The sequence below is a fragment of the Idiotropiscis lumnitzeri genome, chromosome 9 (genome assembly GCF_059441095.1).
Source record: "Idiotropiscis lumnitzeri isolate Australia: NSW breed Sydney's pygmy pipehorse chromosome 9, RoL_Ilum_1.0, whole genome shotgun sequence".
In the NCBI taxonomy this organism is placed as follows: Eukaryota; Metazoa; Chordata; class Actinopteri; order Syngnathiformes; family Syngnathidae; genus Idiotropiscis; species Idiotropiscis lumnitzeri.
The window spans coordinates 7,981,018-8,000,657 of NC_142399.1; the positions used below are offsets into that span (position 1 = coordinate 7,981,018).

Sequence of the window (19,640 nt, forward strand, 5' to 3'; positions counted from 1 at the left end):
CAGACTCTGATGATCAGTAAAGTACTTATTTGTTCCGTTTCTTTCTGCAGCCCGGTACGGACTGGAGACTGGTGCTGTTGCTTACCACAGTGCTGCCGTTATTCATGTTGTGGTTGTCCTTGTGAGCGTGAGCACAAAAGTCCACGCAAGCCGTGACTCCTGAAAACGGACGTCCCTCCCTCCAACCTAGCCGGCAGGAGTCCCCTTTCTCCTCTTGTTCCACCTACAGAAGAAAGAGGGTTAATGAAGAGGGAATAAAAAAGTGTTTTATGTTTTGTACCTGGTTCTGGAAGGCTTCAGGAGCGAGGCACTTGTACAGTGGTGCAAGGTCAGTGGCAAGACTCTGGAGGTTTTTCTCAACCTTCTCCTCCTAAAAGTCATAAAGATTAGTTAATAAAACCTTAACCTCAGATAGTTGTGATCATTCTGGTTCTGATAATCACGACCCGACAATAATCCCTTACCTGCTCCCGGTAGTCACCAAGCAGGCGGAATTTGCGTGGGACTTTGCTACGGGCAAACTTGCAGCCATTGAAGTACATACTCCACGAGCATCCGAAGGAGAAAGACGCTCCGCAGGTATCCGGGTCCAACCCCTGACAGGCGCAGGTCCGACTGTGGAGGGAAAACAAAGAGGGGAGAAGGACAGAAAGAGCAGACTGTAAGGCAGAGGTAGAATGCCACGTTCACTCTAAGTTCCCGGCGGCCACGCTAATCACAGCTCAGACCACTAAAAGAAAAATCAGATGGAATTGGAAATTGTAAGAGCTTACTCTTCATTGAGGGCGCAGCGTCGGCTGGTCGGTGAACCGTATTTGAAGAGGGTATCTGTGAGCTCCTGGTAGAGGTGGTCCGCCACCGCCCGCGGGATTCCCTCCCAGGCCAGGATGAGAATGACCAGCACGGCAGTGTCACAGTGGTGCCCTGGCCTCTTACGCACTAAACACAGCAGCTTCTCCTCTTCGCTGCCTCGCCGGACCACCTGTCACATGATTGGACACACACAACCATCATTATGTTCTCTCTCTCTCTCTTTCTCTACACGTGGTTGTCACATACCCATTTAGCAATTGGGCATCCTTGGGAGCTCTTTCCTTCTTTTCCAGTGTAGACAACAACTTCCAACCTCACTGCATTTCCTTTGGCCCCATATCTGCGAGAAGAGATAGGCATTTCATTAGGTACACCTGAGTGCCAACCTTCAGTTCGGCGAGCCAGATCTGTCCCTCCACATTATTTAATGTGGGCGTAAAATGTTTGACTTCTGTTCAAATGGTCCCGAGGACATTTTGACACCGCAAACCAAATGAAGACTGCTGTTATACACAGTCTCTCATGTCGGTTACACCAGTTTTCCTGTCTCAACATGTCGCGTGTGTGTGTGCGTGTGTTTGTGTTTGTGTGTTCTCAAGTGTGTGTCAGGTGCACATGCTGAGCGTGCTTCCTTTTAATCCTTGGCGGTGACCTTGCCGCATTCCACCAAGCCCGTACTTGACATGCTCAGCATGTACGGTGGTGAACACGCCCGCACACATCGAGTTAAATAATAACAATACAATCATCACATGAGTCGTAGTAGTAGTAGTAGTAGTTGCAGTCGTACTAATACAGCAAGCTGCTTGAGCATTTATTTCATATCCTGCTAGTGCGCTGAATTATTAATTAAATTAGTGTACTGCAAATACATTTTTAAATGGCTTTATGGTGAGCCGTTTGAGCATTAATTCAACACACTACTAATGCGCTGAATTATGAATGAAAACGAGCACGCTGTGAATAAATAATCATATCGTTGCCCAGTTCCCATGAGTTGTCTTACTAGTAAGTACAAAGAGCGTACTAGTACACGGGCCCTAAACTCAATATCAATGAGCTACAATACAATACAATACAATACAATTTTATTTTTATAGCGCACAGGTGTCAAACTCAAGGCCCGGGGGCCAGATCCGGCCCGCCGCATCATTTTATGTGGCCCACAAAGGCAAATCATGCGTGACTTCATGTTTCTTGCTAAAATCCCCAAATTGCAAATTGGCTTCAATTTAAAAAATGTTAAAATATTGCAAGCATTTATTTTTGATCAATCTCACTTTTAAAATGGATTGAACAGTAGTTGAATAGACAGCATTTTTTTGGATTCTGATTTTAAATTTGATATTGAGTAAATATTCAAATAGCTTTTCAGACATAGCAGCGAACGGAGATACTTTACCTGGTCTCCATCAGTTCCCTCACTGCTGCAACACTGGGTCCTGCTCCCAGGTGAGTGTAGTAAGGACCTTCTTCCTTTTCAATGATTTGGTCTGCGAGGAAAAAAAAAAAGGAATCCATTACAAACTTATCATGACCGTAACGTACACAATGGTATTATGGGCATAACAACCAGGTAACTGAATGCTGAGAATTCTGCCAAGGGTGGTTTGTGACAATCAATATAAAATCAATTAAATACAGGAAGGTAATTTAAATATGACTAAATTAATTTTTTAACTTAATGTTCATTTGAAATGTTAATTAATTGAGGTTTGAGGATAGAATGGAGCCTGTCAAAGATGACAAGAGGGCTACACCCTAGCCCGTGGCCATCATCAAATCACACATGCAGACCAAGAAGTAATGCAGAAGCTATGGGTTCAAGTCTCCGGTAGCATCAACTCACCCACACATTGACAGCAAGGAAGATCAGACAGCTTTTTGGAGGGTGTGTTGAGCAGATTCTTTGTCGGGGTGTCCAGAAAAGCCATGGGCGACTCCAGGAAGCTGTTAACGCTATGCTTGGATGGAGTCGACTCCGCCGAGTGGCCCGCGTCCCCATCAGCAGATGTAGACAAGACAGTGACAGGCCCCGACCTCTCCAGCTTGTAGTAGCTCTGCTGGCTTGGAGGTGGGGACTGCCGAGCACCCGAGAGGCCATTGGCGGGACCAGGGTAGGCGGCATGGCCAAGATGAGCCACCCCGGGATCAGCACCGTGCGGCAGCCCTTTGTCAGGCTGCGCTACCTGAGATAACAAACACCGTTCCTGTCCTGGTCCGGCTGTAGGATTGTGGTGGTGGTGGAGTGGATTGTGCAGATAGGACAACAGCTGGTTTTCTGGGCCGAGGCTCTGGTTGGTCCTGTAGTGGTGAGTCTGTGCACTGTGATGGATGAGTTGCTTTGCTTCTTCCTGGGCTTCAGCCAAGTATCTCTTCAGATCAATCTGAGTCTGAGGAAGAAACAGATTCCTCCTATGGGGGGGGCCTGATTTGCCAGACGAGGGGGTTTTCTTTCCTCGGACTCGATGGGAGCTATCTCCATTCACCATTCGTTTGGCGAGAGGGGTCTTGCGGTTGATTCCTTCCTGTGGTCCCTCATTAATCTTCTTCTTCCTGGGCTTTGAAGGAGTTGTTTTAGCTTTCTTTACAGGGGTCTTTTTCTGACTGGGCGATAACTGTGAGTGGTAGTTATATTTGATAGCAGACACGGGGGTCCCCTTCACATGACTGCCAGCGGACAGCTGGCTCTGACGGGACTGGATGATGAAGGCCAAGTCGGCCAATTGGGCGGCTACCTCCTCCTCGTCGCGGTTCCTCATTGTCTTCTGTCTCTCCCGAGGATCCGAGTTGTCATATTCTGACTTGATGACACGAGAACCAAAGCTTTGGTAGGTCCTCCTGCAGGGTGCCCCATTACCGTCTCCTGTGAAGTCAGTCGACCTCGAGCCCTGGCAACGCTGGATGACGTTGCCCTGTCTGGCCACAGGCGGTTGTATCACTGATGTCTGGTGAACTGGTGAGCTGATGACTGAGACTTTGTTGTAGCGGATTGCCGCTGTGGGTGCTGCGACCGCATGAGGTTCACACTTTCGCTCGGCTTTTATAAACACGGGTGTGCGTTGAGGTATAGCTGCCAGTTGAGTTAAGGCCTCAATGGCGATAGCCTGGTCAAAACTAAGATTCCTCTTCTCTGCCAAAGACTGCACGCTCGGTAACAGGTCATTTGAATGCGGTTCACTTTTGATCATTTGGGGAGTCCTCAGTAGGCTCCCCTGAGTGCGACACACGTCATTCCTCAAGTCCTCGGACTCCTTCTTGATTAAGTGCAAATCGGGCGGTTCAGTTTTGATACACCGAAGAGTGGAAGGACGTGAGCTGAAGAGTTTTTCCTCTAGCCCTCGCCTCTCCGTGACAGAGAGACACACCACCGCCGCCAACGTGGACAGAGGGTCTTCGCAAACGTCATTATCATCACTGAAATGCGCGGCGATTGCTTCTTCATCCTCCTCCAATTTGATCCTCTTCAGTGGGCCCGACGTGTCACACGGAGGAGTCTTGGGTCCGTTCTGAGAGGGGACGCTCGCGATTATGCTCCGTTGAGGCTCGGAGGCCATCACGGCCCTGTGATATGCAGACTTCAGGTCAGCGTGACATCCGGCGGTCACATTAGCACCATTAGGTTTCGTCAGGTTTTCTGGAGAACCCTTGTGGAAATTCACAGAAGAGCGTACATGTTGATGAAGTGCAATGTTGCTCAGCTGCAGCCCGAGCTCTCGCTGAATAAGTGCCGGCTGTCCGTCGAGGTCCAGGTTGTGGCGAAGCGAGTTGGTGACGGGAGGAGTTTTTGTATGTCGTATGTGGCCTTCCTCCTCCTCGTCCTCCTCTGCCGCCATGTGGGTGACATCCATCTGTGCCGCCCCTTTGCCATTGAACGACCCACTTTGCGGAACCACCTGCGACAGAAGGAGAAAATACGAAAGTGGTGATTCAGTGTGGTGCGGTGGTATGCGTGACTCAGCATCAGTCAGGAACACAACACACCTCCTCTCAGCATGGCGAGGGCATCTGCCACCTCCACCATCAAGACGGTTGAAAATATTGTGGCAAACAAAGAATCCAAGCATGAGGCAACAAAACACTCGTGTTCAAGGTTTCGATGGGGGCTCAGCTGCAGAGTTTTGCCAGACAAAGACTCATGATTTAATGATTAGAGTGGAGCGAGGTTACGTATGCATCACACCCAAGAGTCAGTGCATTTTGAGTGTGCATAAGCTTTTGCGAGTGTGGGTTTGCACTGTGTTTGCAGATGCATGCCACGGGAACGCATGCGCACGTGTGTATTCTCATCCGCAGGTCACCAGTAGGACGGCATGACTGAAGCGCACAATTACTTGCTACTGTACTTAAGTAGATTTCTCAGGTATCCATACTTTTGACTCTTTGTATTTTTTTTAACCTTTTCTATTTGAAAACAGATACTTGTCCTTTCTGCACCTTACGTCGTTACATTTTTCAATTAAGGAAGACATAGCCAAAATAGAGAGGTCAAGTCAACCACAGTTGAAAGCTTGTTTGCAATCTTGGAGACTTACTTCAGCAACAGATTTAGAAAAGCAAGACCAAAGAAGTTTTGATGATGTCACTAATAAGAATGATTCACAGCTTTTGGCATTCAAAAATGTTGAATCTATTCTGAAATATTTACAGCCATGATATATTTTTTTAACTTATGACTAGCTAATTTATGTTTTTCTTTTAGTCAGTTTACAGTGTTAGCAAAGCTATGGAAACACCTTTTTTTTTTATAGGAAACAAGTCGAGGTAACACTAGTTAGCTAAAAGTCAAGGTTTTTTTTAAAATTTTTTTTTTTTACTATTACTTGATAAAAGGATTATTTATTGCCCTATCACTACAAATATTGTAGTGTCCAGGAAAATTATCAACTCTTTTACAAAGTGTCTGTTTGAAGTAGGACAGTAGGAGGAGATCTTTACTTGAACAAACGATTGTGTAAGGATTAGGAAGGAGCGACACACACCTCTGCCAGTTGATATGTTGACAGAGAATAGTTACATGTAAGTTCCTGTATATACAGGAACATGTCAAAATATTTGAATATCATGAAAATCTTAATTGATTTCAGTAGTTCATAAAGTGCAACTCCGAGCGAAATAGTTCATTTTATTTATTTATATTTTGGAAAATAGCACATTGTGTCATTGGCAGCTGAAAATTGGGGTTTTAAGGTTTGTTTCAGTGTGTGACAGGGGATTCAAACATGAGATCTCAAAAACTCACCCGAATCTGTAGGCAAACCGTGGATATATAAAGTCTACACACCCCTACGTGGGCATTAACAACATGACGCCTCTCTGGAATGAAAGGGTGATCAGCTACACTAAATGGAAAACTCAAAGTGGTGCCTCAAGTGGTGAAAATATTTTACTAAATGAGCCCAGACTTGAAAAATATGCGGGTATGCATTTCACAACACCTGGACCTGTAACAAACCACTTTACATTCAGTAAAACCTAATAATAATAATAATAGCAGTAATTACACATCAAAGACAGTGAAAGCGCTAAATTAAAACACAAATGAATGATGCTAACACAGAGACAGTAGACACCAGAGCAGAACACCAAACAGATGATAAGCTATTATTTTTAAATTCAATCCATAAGACATACATATACGTTTTCAAAAAAGTAGTCCCCGCTTCCCAAAGACGTATTTATACGTCTTGGGCTTTTTTTTTTTTTTTTGGACTTCAACTCGACTATCATCACCTTAGCGTAGACAAAAAACAAAATAAAGATAAAAAGCACTGTTCAACCACTAATTCTGAAGATGCTCAAACTCCTTGAACGATAAATCCAAAACTGACTCTGGTTTGATCTGCATCAAAAGCTCAGAGACATCCTGGACTGGACCATAACAATAGGTCCTACTTTAAAGAGAGGAAAAGGTCAGTGGAGTGGAAAACAACAAAAAAAAGTTCCCATGTATGATCGCGGCTGGTAAAAAAACCCACAAATTTTGGCTGATTTAATTCCTCGAGGAGAAGGCCATGAAAAGCAGGACACTGGACAGGAACCAAAACTCAGAGAGTTCATTTAAATCTGGATTATTATCCTTGTGGAACCATTCAACAGTGCCTGCATTCCAGGATACAAGTTGTACACTGATGTACTCACAACCTGGACTTCACATGAGCCCATTGAAAAGGGTAGAAAAGTTCAACATGATTCCAAACTCCCAAAGCACAATGTATGCCACCGGATATCCTGTAATTGTGAAAATATCATTTTATAGCTGAGTACCATACAAGTCATGTTTCAAGAACAACATCATAAACAGTTGCCTTGTCCTGACATAACCTAAGACCCAAACCTCAGAGTAACTGTTATAAAAAGACAAAAATCTCACAGTACTTAAGATTATTGCAGCACATTTTTTATAAATTTCGTACAGCCCTCAAAGGACGCTATGAAATGGAAAATGTCCCTGACAGAATAATGTTCCCCAAGCACTACGATAAATATTTTTCCTTTTTCTTTACCATTGCACCGACTCATGAAGCAAGCATAACATTTCAGCGTGGATCCGGATAAGCAAACCATTTCATTTTGTTATTGTAATAGAACCTCTGATTCCACAACGGACGAGTCCTCCTCTCTTTGTTTTTGTTGGCAGCCAGCAAGCGGTTTGAAATGTGCATTATGATCACCTCAAGCTACAGCTTGGCTATGTCTTCCACACACTCTGCTCTTTGACAAATTACTCGAAATCCATTGCCATATGATTCAGTGGAAAACAAAAAAGGGATAAATCCAACGATTCATCCATCAATTCTTTTTGCAAAGCATTGATCTTTTTTTAATGTGTATTTAATTAAGAAAAACCTCACTGTGCTGTACAATCAAACAATTAAGATAATACAAAGAAATAAAATGGTGACGACTCGTCACTTGCAAATTCGTAATGACCAGTTTGTTCAATGGGAGGGCAAACTTTTTGATTGGCAGGCCACAATGGGTTCTAAAATTTGCAAGAGGGCCCAGAACAGGACCAGATGGATGGAGTGTTTTGGTAACCTCACCTCATCGGAGAAAAAAAAACAAAACATTTAATTCTAAATGTAAGTGAACAAAAGCATTACAACAATATATATGTCTTTGAAAAAAACCCCACAGTATTTAGAAAATAAAACATTAACAAGGTTTATTATTTTAATTTTTTTTCAAGTTCGGCGGGCCGGATTAAAACGTATAACGGGCCACATGTGGCCCCTGGGCCGTAGTTTGCCCACACCCGAGTTAGTTGAACAAAGAGGTTTGTTGTAATAAGTAATGTTCATTTTGTGTGTTTTAATGTTCCTGTAGCTTGTTTGGATAACAGGAAGTGGGCTCCAGACAAAAGGAAGTCCGAGAGTGACAAGAGAGCAGGGAAGCTAATTATACATTTTCTTTGTTCCTTGCTATATGCCCGAAAACGTTTGCCTCTGAGTGACATTTTATGTCCAAGTATCATCCTGCCTATTACAAAATGTTCAGATACATGTAATAACAATGTAATTAATGCAGCTAAGCTAACATGACCCATTCCCATTCAATTTATCATAGATGTTAGCATTAAGATAGCGGGGCTTTTCGTCAATTTATAAATATAAATATTTCTGTTGTTCTTGTTTGATAGTTATTCCAGAATGAAAAGGAAACCAGCTTCTTATTTGAGATCTGCCGAGTTGTGTAGCAGCTATGGGACACCACACACTCGCACGGGCACACAGAGGAGCCGAATATGTAAATTGGGGCACTCCGTAAGGCAAGGTACCACTATTGTTCATTTTCCAGTGTCATTTTGTTTTATTTAGACCCATTTTTTTCTAAATGTTTACATTTGAGTGGACTCCTGATGCAACTGTAACCCTGGGGTAACCTTTGAAAGCGGATCAGGAAAGATGAGCAACACACAAGGCGAAGGGTGCTTAGTATATAGGAGGGGTGGTAGTGAGGGGCGGGGGGGGGGGGGGGTGTTGTGGGGGTGTTCCTCCTGTCACAAAAAACTGCTTTCAATAACAAAGCACTGCTGGCCGTCTTCCAACGCTGCACCAGACGCACACGTTCGTCTCGCTGTATGCTGTGCATCTTTGTGTTCGACATTCAAAGCTCACATCAAGTGCAGCCTCTATTTTTATTTTTTCTTCTCCCTAATGGGCTTTCCATGAAAAAGTAAAACTAGTTTTTTTGTTGTTTTTTTTTTGCAGGATGTAAATTCATACTCATGTGATCACATTTAACCGGCAGGTCTCTAGGGGGATCTGGATGCTGCCTTTGTGTCTGGCTCGGGCCGCCTACAGTCACATGCAAAGTGATGAGGCCGTTTCAGATCATTGATATCCAGTTTAATGTCCATGTCCTAGTATGCTCTTTGTCCTCACTAGTGGAACGACGAGGACACAATATAGAATGACCGTTTCTACTTTATGGCATTCCTGACCTTTGCATGCTACTAACTTTGTTTTAACATCATGCGATACCCTTGATACTAGTTTAAAGTCCCTGTACTAGTACGCTGTCTGCGCTAGTAAGACAATATGGTACACTAGTAGATTTCTTGTCACTATTGAGGCAAAACTGTGCATTTGTTGACATCTGTATGCTACTAGAGTTACTAGTGAAGTGCAAGATGAACTAGTAGACTTTTATAATGCCACTAGTGGTATTAGTATAGTAGCACACATTTGTCAAGTAGTGCAGTTTAGCATCAATAGTTACAGTTGCCCGAAGAGTATGCCAAAGTTGGTCTACTAATGAAGACAGAAAGCTTCACTAGTACACGGACCTTGAGCTGGATATCAAAGATATTGAATAAATTGAGTTTTGGGAAGCTATTGGAGCATTCTTTCATATCCTTCACATCCAACTTAAGGTTGTACCAGCATGGCTATAACTATAAAGGCGATATTAAAATATTGTGATGTTTGGATATCGTTACATCCCTATGTACTAGTAGGCCAAAAATGCTAGTAGTCATTCTACACGTTTGTCTTACGAAAGGGCGACAAAGAATTTAAAGGCACTTGAACTTATGCTTAATATCAAAGATAAATAAATAACAATATCCTTGATATCCAGGTTAAGCTACATGCACTAGTACATGGACCTGCCATCTTTAACTCCCTTGATATGCAGCTCAAAGTTCATGTACTCGTAATTAGTGATGGGAAAATGAAGCTTCAAATTTGCTTCACGAACCAGCTGTTGTATTTTTGAGTCCTCTAGATGGCACTGTTGGTTTAAATAAAGGCTGTGCTTTCAGCACAATGTTGAACAGAGAGTGCCATCTACAGGATTCCAAAAATACTACAACTGGTTCATGAAGCTGATATGAAGCTTCATTTACCTATCGCTACTAGTAATACACGCTTTGTCTTCACTAGTAAGACATTCAGTGCATGGTTATAACGATTAGGGAGCACTAGTAGAAGTACTGTCTTACTAGAACTGCTAAGCCAACTACTACCTTCCACTAAGCCTCGTCGTGTCAGGAGAGCAGCAAAGTAGTTTACTAGTAAAGTTTAATCACACACTAGTAGGCTAAAAGTAACATTAGAAATAAGACACTATGTATGCTGAATTGCAGATCAAGGATATTCTGTAAATGTGTGATATGTTTGAAAAAAAATGTCCCCATTGGTTGTCCCTTGGAAAACTCTGCTTGTCAAAGCATTTAACGGTTGACAAAACACTCGAGTAGTCGGGACTGAAAGCTTAACGCACGTTGAGAGAGGAACCCTAGCAACAGCGGTGTCACAGACGCTTGAATCCTAATAAACCTCTCTCTCTCCTGGCGACGTGTCTCCAGGGAGGTTTTGGAGTGTTTCTCGGCTTCGAGTCGCAAACAAACACGCATCACGGCGTGTGAGAGTTGATTTTATGCTACGCTAACGAAAGCGCGTCTCCCTTTCCTTGCCGAAAGTGGAAGTAGTCGCGGTTTCTCTTCTCTACGCACGTGAGACTTTTTCTTCACGCACTTGAGCGCATTTCCTGGCTCGGTGATGCAGAAAGAAAAAGAAAAAAAAACACACGCCTCATGACAACGTTGAAACTTTAAAGAACCAGAGACCGCGTGGGTGAGGAGTGGGGCGAATACTGTTACCCTAAGTGCAGCCGGACAAATGATCAGTTCGGATTACAAAACATGCTGAGCGTGCCAGAAAAACAGCAGGTGCACAAGTAGGGATCTGGGGAAAAAGAAAAAAAAAGCGTCTCACAAGAATATGGACCCGAGACAAAGCGGCGTCGGAGCGACGTCCTTTAAACCCACCTGGAAACGACAAGCCCAACACCCTCAAGCTTCTCAGCAAGAATCAAAACCAGCTTCCAAATAAAGCACTCCAATCAGCTAAATCCAAGGGATGAGCTCCACTGCCGCTAGACTATGGCCACTAAGTCACACACTCAGCCAGTTTTTTTTTGTTGTTTTTTTTTACCTTATCCGTCCTGGGAGGAAGCCCCTCTGTTTTTGGCAGCATAACCCCCCCACCCCCTTCCTCACACACTAAAAGGTATTGGTGGCCATCTTGCTTTGCCTCCAAAGACAGGCTACAGTAGCCGAGCGTAGGGCAAGCTCCTGGGTGTCATGACTAGGGTGACTGTGGTCGACTGTAGCTGCCACAGCTGAAGGTTACACACACACACATAGAGAGAGAGACACACACACACGCACAGATGAGATGCCTTTCGCAAGGAGCAGACAGGGGGCTCATCAGCCAATGGCGTGAGGACCTTAGCGGTTTGTAAATTATCTTCCATGCCTAGACTCTCTTAAACAAAGGATCCCCTATGTGGGCTTTTTACTCCAGCACTATGCGCAGGGATCGGAGGCAAGCTGTGGAATGGACGGTGCGCACGCGCTGGATCTGGCTCTGAGGACAACAACTCTTGTGACTGGGAGAGATTAACCTCTGAGGCGCCACCCGGTGCTACTAAAAGAACTGAAGCTCAACTCAACCATTTGGGGAGATTAGGCATGAGAATTTAACCAATTTTTTGGGGGGCTCCACTGTGGGAGAAATTAATGATGAATTAGCAAGGCGCTTTGGTTATTAGACTTGATTAGCGAGACTCTTGTCGATAGAGATGTTATGCAAATGAGTGGGAAAAGAATTACAGCGTTGCCATGCCCATTCGATTCGCTACTCGCAAATTCACCTGTTCATTGATTTTCTGCCCTGAGACGCCCCACGATCCAACAAGACGAACAAAAAAGTAGTTCTTCAGCACCATGACATCTTGGAGTTAAGGAACTATGTTGAAATGAAGAGAGATCTGTGATCAGTTGTAATGTCATAATTTTCAGATTGATCAATGACATAATTGAGCATAGGGCTGAGCAATTAATTAATTCAACGACGATTACGATTACAAAATTGGCATGATCGTAAAAAAAAAATTATTATATACAGTATATATTATTCAATATTGTTACATTGTTCAAATAGTACTCATTTTACAACGTCTAATACTGTAGTGAATATATATATATTTTTTTTTTTCTTGCTCGAAGGCTTGCTGGGATAGGCTCCAGCAAGCCCCCGACCCTCGTGAGGACAAGCGGCATGAATAATGGATGGATGGATTGCGTGTGTTAAAACAAAGGCTGCTCATCGCCAAATCTTCTGTTACGATTATGATGCAGCTGATTTGCAGAATTACAGGATTCCCGGCGCTTACGACACAATACTTAGCAATAAATTATGTGAATAATCAATTATCATGCCAAGATGAAATCGTTGTCAAAAAGTTATGTCTGAAGGCTTTCTACACAGCACATTTTTTGCTCTCACATGACTGTGACACCGACCTCCTTTCTCTCTCTCTCAAAAAAAAAAATAACAACTTGCCTCGACGAAAGACGTGAGCGAAGATATTAAGTGCTATTGTGTGTCACTTCTTTGATCGGTTACACACAGTAACACAGTAACATCGCGTTCTTTACGATCGCCGCAGACGATGTGACAATATGTAACACACACACAGAGGGAATTATTGCACGTGGTCGAGGAAACAGAAAATGTATGGCCGGATAATGTTTGCTAATGAGACTTGGAACAATCTGCTACGCTGCCTCCACTTTTGACTTTTGAATCAGAACATTAAGGCCCTTGTAATAAAGTTAGTAAGCAACAAGCACTAGAACGTGAGCGACTAGCGCAGACCTGAACTGAAACTTAGGCAAAAATTTGTTGTGTTTGGTGTTGCGCCACAAGATTTACCACAAAAGGTTCCGTTTTTTTTTGTTGTTTTTTTTTCTTAGATTCCCTTTTAAATAAAAAAAAAAAAAAAAAAGGTACCATTTTTTTTCTCAGATTCACCTTAAAAAAAAAAAATGCTAAACTGTCTCATCCAACCTTGATGTGTTCTGTGTCTTCTACTTCTTGGTCCAAAATATATTTTTTTAATTCTCTCGTGTCAGTTACAGTTGAACTGCGATGAACCTGCGAATTGTCACAGCTTGTGGAACAGGTTTGACAATGGCAGAGAAACTACAAACTACACACCAAGACAAACAAGAAGTGCTTGAAGATAAAGATTCCTGGCTACCAAAGCCAGAATGTGAAATGGTATGAGCAATTCAAATACTTCACGACAAAGAAAATTACCGTAGTTACTTCCCAGATCAGAGTACCGTAGTTCCTCTTCAAATTGCACCAAAAGTTCTCCAAATCTTTCCCGATTTAAATGAAAGGAATTGGCATGAAGCCGTTACAGTCTCAGCAAAAAATTAAGAAAAATAGCACACTAATTTTGTACTGTCTGAAAAATTTGGGTCACATTTTTGCTTCAGGTCAGTGAACATTGTGCTGCTCCTTCTGGTAACCATGGTAACCAGTGGCAGTTTAACATAGACTATACATAGAGCTGCTCAAAACTCCTCAGTGAGCCACAGTGATATCGGTCGCAAAGTCTCAAGAATATATGACCGTGAGTTTTCTTATATTATCAATCTGCATGTGACACCGATATTTGTTAGAATTAAGATCAACAATCTTATCCAAAGCAAAATGATGTGGTTGTTTTAAATACACAACAAGCCTCTTTTTCTTTTTTGAGGAATTATTGCAACTGCCAAAAGCTGCGTGTAGCGAAGTGAGTTGTGTGCTATGTCATAATTTCCACTCTTCATTAAAGTTACGCTCTAAGAGTGTTTTATTGTCTGTCATATTGCTTATAATTGAATGATGATTAATAGAGCTAAAATGTTACTTAAAACATTTCATGTGCAGGTGTGCTTTTTCCTCTCCCAAATAATTCTGTGCATCAATTTAAAAACAGCCTTAAGTGTATTTTAGTGGCTGCAGGAGTGATCTAAATTAAGAACAGGCTGAGTGGTATCAATCTAATGCTTCATCTTGGGTGAGAAAAACGACAACTTTCAAGTCAAAAATAAACTTTCAGCACCAAGCTGGCTTTGGTTGGCTCAATGGAAGTGTTTGCTCGATTAACACTGATTATTTTTAGTCTTTTCACGTCGACGCTGAAGACCCAAATGTGCGCTTTCCTGTTTGCTTGCGGTTGTCACCACTCGCTGGCCAATGAGAAGCGCATTTGCATTGGCTGCGGCATTAATGACAACTGTTGGCAACGGTCGCGTTTGGCTGGGCCGGGCTCCAGTGGGGTTCGTTCGGCCTGCCAGATGTTTCGGGACAGTTTCGAGCCTGTGCTGCAGTGCCGCTCACATGTAGTGCATTTGAAGGTGATTAATGTCCAAACTACTTCTTCCTAACAAGAGCCAGGGTGCTTGTGAAAGAGAAAAACATGTGGTGAGTTCAAAAACCGAAAATGAAGGGTGCGGTGGAATACTGGTTACAGTTAAGGCGTATTTTGGGATGGAGGCAAGGAGGAGGAGGATGATGAAAGAGTGAGATGCAAAGTATTGCAAAGAGCGGACTAAAAGGTGCATGCAGAGGGTTGTGCTCATTTATGGATTGTTTTCGCAGTTCCAATTCTAAACCATTTTGAAAAATAACCTAATTGCGATTTTTCTCCTCAATATTACGATTGCAATTTAAATTGGAATTATTTTTTTCAAGTGTTTTTTTTTTCCAAAAAATTTTTTTTGCTTCAATCTAATAGTCATTGTGCTGGTCCTTCGTGTGAGTGCGCCTTGGCCACCTGGGGGCAGTATAATACACACGTATACGGTGGAAGAGATGGTCACAGCTCTCAAGTAAGCTGCAGCAATATGCCGTTCTTTGCAGAGGATAAAGAATGTATACCCATACGTGTAATACTATCATGCTTTAACTTTTAAAGAACCTTGTCAAAAAACATTGTTGTGAAAATCTCTTGAGCAAAAATGCAGGACAGCAAAAGAAACACATGTTCTATAAAATTATTTCCATTTCCGAAAATAATTATTCGTTTATCATTTCAAATACATGTAAAGAGGAACTTAATTGTAATCTTGAGGGGGGAAAAAAACGCAATCACTTTGTTTTCCAAAATCGTTCAGCTCGACTTTAAACTACATTTTAGGCTTGCAAAAAGACAGGGGAACAAACCATAAAAGTACTTATCTTCTGTGTAAAAAATATGACGTTCAAGAACATAAGATGCAAAACTGTGAGCATGAAATGATCAAATTCACAATAAAATGGAAATATATTTTTTTTAAGTATGACAGGCGGATAGATAGATAGATAGATAGATAGATAGATAGATAGATATCGATCCGCTGTAAGAAAATGATTAAGTGTGAACTGTTGAGTGTTTGGAATTCCTTTAGCTAAAACTCCTTGTGAAGGACACGGAAAAGGTGAGCGTGAGTTCAGTTTACGCAAACGTACGCGTTGATCCACAGACACACAAAAACACACATGTGCAAACTATGCAGGCGAGCAACTCCCTCAAACCCCCACCCCGGCCCCCCGGGGGCCTCGTGGCTGCTCGGGAGGAGAGTGGAAAAAAAGGCTTATGGAGTTTGTGTTATGGTGAGTCAGCACGTGCGCGCACATGTATTTAAAGCGCAAATACGCGATACAACTGGAGGGTAACCAATGAAAATTGGATACGATTGTATTTGAGATTCTTGGGTTAGTAGGTCACTAACGTAGACTAACGGTGTTAAAGTCATTATAACATCCATGCATCCATTATCTGTACCGCCGTTGCATGTTTTTGGAAATGTGGGAGGAAACCGGAGTACCCCGAGAAAACCCACGTAGGCACGGGGAGAACCTGCAAACTCCACACAGGACTTTTGGCACGGTGCACACTCAGCAGCACATCTGCATTGATGTTTACTCGGCTCTGGCAGAACAACTGAGAGCCACATTCCCATAAAACAGACATTTCCTCTTTTCTAGGGGGGCAGGGGGGGGACTAACCAAGCAGTGCGACTGTCACTTGCAACTGTCTACCTTACAGGGCTAATTTCCGTCTAATTAGCTTGGAGCGGGTTGAAAGGAAACTATAGTGCTGCTGTAATGAACTGTGTCTGAGGTAGACGCATGGCGGGTTGGCTCGGTGGAAACGTTGGCAGCGTCGCTGACACTTGAACGCACCACGAGGGGCTCGCCTTCTGTTCCACACGTTTAGGTGGTAAATGGTGCATCCTTCAGCTGATTGAGAAGGCACCCACACATGCATGTGAGGGGAATCTGATGACATCCAGTGGTACCTTGACTTAAGAGTTGTGAGCAGGCTTGTAATCTTATTTACATCGCCTACATTTTCCCCACTGAGAGGAATTCAAATGCATTTTTTTTATGAATACAAATAGCAGGGTACTGTAGGAATGTAAACAGAATGTGTGACTGAATTTGTGAGTTGGCTAAAATCAGGAGATGGAGTCTGGTTGGTTCGTCCATGTGAGGGTGACCGGGTGTGAGTTGTGTGTGTGTGTGTTCAGATGTCGAAGCGAATCGATTAATCGACAACTAATTGATTAACAAATGAATCGACATATAATCTAATAATCGAGTAAGCGTTTAGCGGCATTGTTTAACTGAAAATTGTCCATATCCTGTGATTTCAGCCTCAAAACAAGAATTAATCTTGGATTTCTTTAGTACTTCATGAAAATAGATACATTATTGTTTGTATTTAATCAAAATAAAAAAATTACTTTTACTTTGGAAAACAATGACCGGACCTTAAAATAATAATATTAAAATAAAATAATAATAAAAATAAACTTGATAAAAGTATTCATTTACTATGTTTGAATAAAACAAAGTGCCATTTTTTTTGTTTACTAAAAATATGTGACCAAAAATAATTGCTTTATGTACGGCTTGAAACGGATAGTTCAAGTTTGGTCATGAACAAATTAAACTGGTAAGTTAAAGTAAAATTCCAATATGACAACACTGAGATGAATTACACTGATTCTAGTTGAGCGAATTTCCTGGATGCAGGTTACTGAGTTCAGAGTCTTAAACAGCGGCGATGGTGCGTGGCCACCGGTTATCTCTGGCTAAGCCTCATTATGACCCTGAGAATACTCCGTCAGAGTAGGCAGGCGGGTCAAAGGTGGGCGGCAGACAATGAGGTCGCCGTGGCAACCGTCGGCGCTCAAGCCTTCCGAAGGCACAGGGTGGGGGGAAGCGTCCTGACAGGAGCGTCTGCTCGGAACAAATCACTCTTGCTTTACATTAAGGAGGGTCCCTTTTTGGAAACAATTGAGCGGGTGGGCTGCAGCATGAGGGAAGTACTAGCCGTGTACGTGAACCCTAACATTCAAATAAATATTCATGCACAAAAACACACGCATACGGAAAGCCGTTTGGTCATTTATTTGATGTCCTTGATACCAACATTGAGGTCGTTGTACTAATGCGCTCTTTGTCCTTGCTAGTAAGACCATGACACGTTTCTCGTGAGGCAAAATTGCACACGAGTTGGCATTTATGATCAGCATTACAGGTGCAACGATTCGACTATTTGATGGTCAAATTAGTCAATAATTATTTTGATAACTGATCCATAATTCTGAGAGCTGCTTGCTCACCAGTAAATATTCTCAGATTTCTCAAGTTCTCCACAAAAGCAGACATATTTGTGTTGAATGAAAATAAAACATTTGCAAACATCTGCTTTCACTTTGGAAAACAATGCTCAACATTTTGTCCTATTTCCTGGCATGTAGACCAAACAGTAACTGAATCTTGACGAATTTGTTTGTGCATTTTCTGCTGTCAGTTTGAGATTTTTGCATTTTTTAATAAAAGGATGGATATTAAAACTTAAAAAAAAAAAAAGATTTATCGATTAATCGACAAAGTAATAGCCCGATTAATCGATTATTAACATAATTGTTGGTGGCAGCTCTAATAAGCACACTAGTGAGGCGCTAGATATTAACGAGTACAATCTCATTACTGGCATAGTGTTGTGGAAAGTAGTAGTGTGAAAACGTGACTAATAAGACCGTCATCAGTTCTACTAGTACGCTGAAATGTCTTACTGGTGACGACAAAGAGTCGGCATACTCGCCAATGGACCTTAGGATGGATATCAATGAGATGGCTAAAGGCTTAAACAGCTTTCCATAGATGCACACACATGCACAGATTTAATGACGTCTAATAGCGCTAAAGCAAACAGCGTTACAAGTGCACATCCCCCAAAGCGCCGTTGCTCTCCGTCGCTCTCTCTCTCTCTGGGGGATGTGCAAGTGTTTTCATGATACACGTGTTATCTCAGCTGGGATACTACTCGTCTGGCAAACGCAACGCTGCAGTAAAAAAAAAAATGTTTTAAAAAAGTGGGATGGGATGATGTGTGAGAGATTAATGAGCTGGGCTGAGCTAGTTGTTGGCGAAAGCAGGTTGCGGCGAGCTTTGCAGGGGATGCTCGTGCTGCCAAATACGGCCGGATGACGTGTGGTCTTGCAGACAGTGGTGGCAAGTAAGGAACAAATACTTTGCTTGTTACTTTTTCGACTAAAATGGGTTCTAGATTTTCCTGTTTGTGTGTTACATCGGGGAAAGTGGTGGGAATCTTGAAATTCTACTTGTCATAAATGTGATTTTTTTTTTTAATAGGTCAGTGGAAGCAGTGCTCAAGGGGGAGCTTGAAACTGTTCAAACTGCACCTGTACAAAAGAATGACATTTTTGGAATATTTTCATTTTTGTGTATTTTGTGTCACTTCAGGCACCAGGCACACTGATTCAGCAGCTAGCGTTCCTGAGCGGCTGACAGTAAGCACCTGGTATTGGTCCAATTCAAAATTTGAATAACCGAAGCAACAGTCAAAAATCAATCAATCAAAAATGTTTGGGGGTTTTTTTCTCCGTTTTTTTGTGCATGAATCCAACGAGGCACTTTTGGCTGAATGAAAAGGTTGAAATGATTGCAAAATTGGCCACTTCCCTTTCGATTCGAAGCAGATGATGGCTCTGTGTATCGTTTAGCAGGAGAGGGGGATATTACTGATATAAACCGTCTATTGATCAGCCATAAAAAAAAAAGGAGGCTACCTGTTATGAATACCACCTGTCCTCATTAAGGTGACCGCCACCCCAAGTGACTAAAGACGAGACGGTACACCATGGGCTAGCTGCCAGCCAATAACAGAAAACATAACAACCTCTAATTCACACTTCTGGACACTTTAGTGTCTTCAAAGACCATGGCATGCAAGTTAACCCTTACTCAGAACGTACAGGAAGTCCAGAAGCCAAGAATAAAACCCTAAACCTCCCAACTGTGAAACAGACATGCTAACCACTCACTCACTGTGCTGCCCCGTCCGTGTAAGGACTGCTTCACTGAAGGGGGATTTTGCACTATGAAAGGCAGCATGTAGCGTGTGCTGCTAATGTGCATGTGTGTGTGCGTGTGTGTGTGCCTTAAGGGTCAGGGCCC

The 19,640-nt window shown here is 42.6% G+C and overlaps 1 protein-coding gene across 2 annotated transcripts in view; it reads right to left on the minus strand.

Annotated features, from left to right (window-relative positions):
• Positions 1 to 19,640, minus strand: part of tet1 (tet methylcytosine dioxygenase 1) — a 31,328-nt gene that overhangs the window by 5,525 nt on the left and 6,163 nt on the right. Inside the window, exons 1-8 of one of the 2 annotated variants that reach the window (XM_088304955.1) lie at positions 11,090 to 11,209; positions 2,663 to 4,709; positions 2,216 to 2,306; positions 1,060 to 1,153; positions 774 to 982; positions 465 to 615; positions 281 to 370; positions 86 to 223 (exon numbers count right to left, since the gene is read on the minus strand). In XM_088304955.1, the coding sequence (XP_088161081.1) occupies positions 86 to 223; positions 281 to 370; positions 465 to 615; positions 774 to 982; positions 1,060 to 1,153; positions 2,216 to 2,306; positions 2,663 to 4,664 (2,775 nt within the window). In that variant the 5' untranslated portion in view covers positions 4,665 to 4,709; positions 11,090 to 11,209. Of the gene's footprint in view, positions 1 to 85; positions 224 to 280; positions 371 to 464; positions 616 to 773; positions 983 to 1,059; positions 1,154 to 2,215; positions 2,307 to 2,662; positions 4,710 to 11,089; positions 11,210 to 19,640 lie in introns of those variants that run through there. The other variant, XM_088304954.1, reaches the window with a different exon arrangement.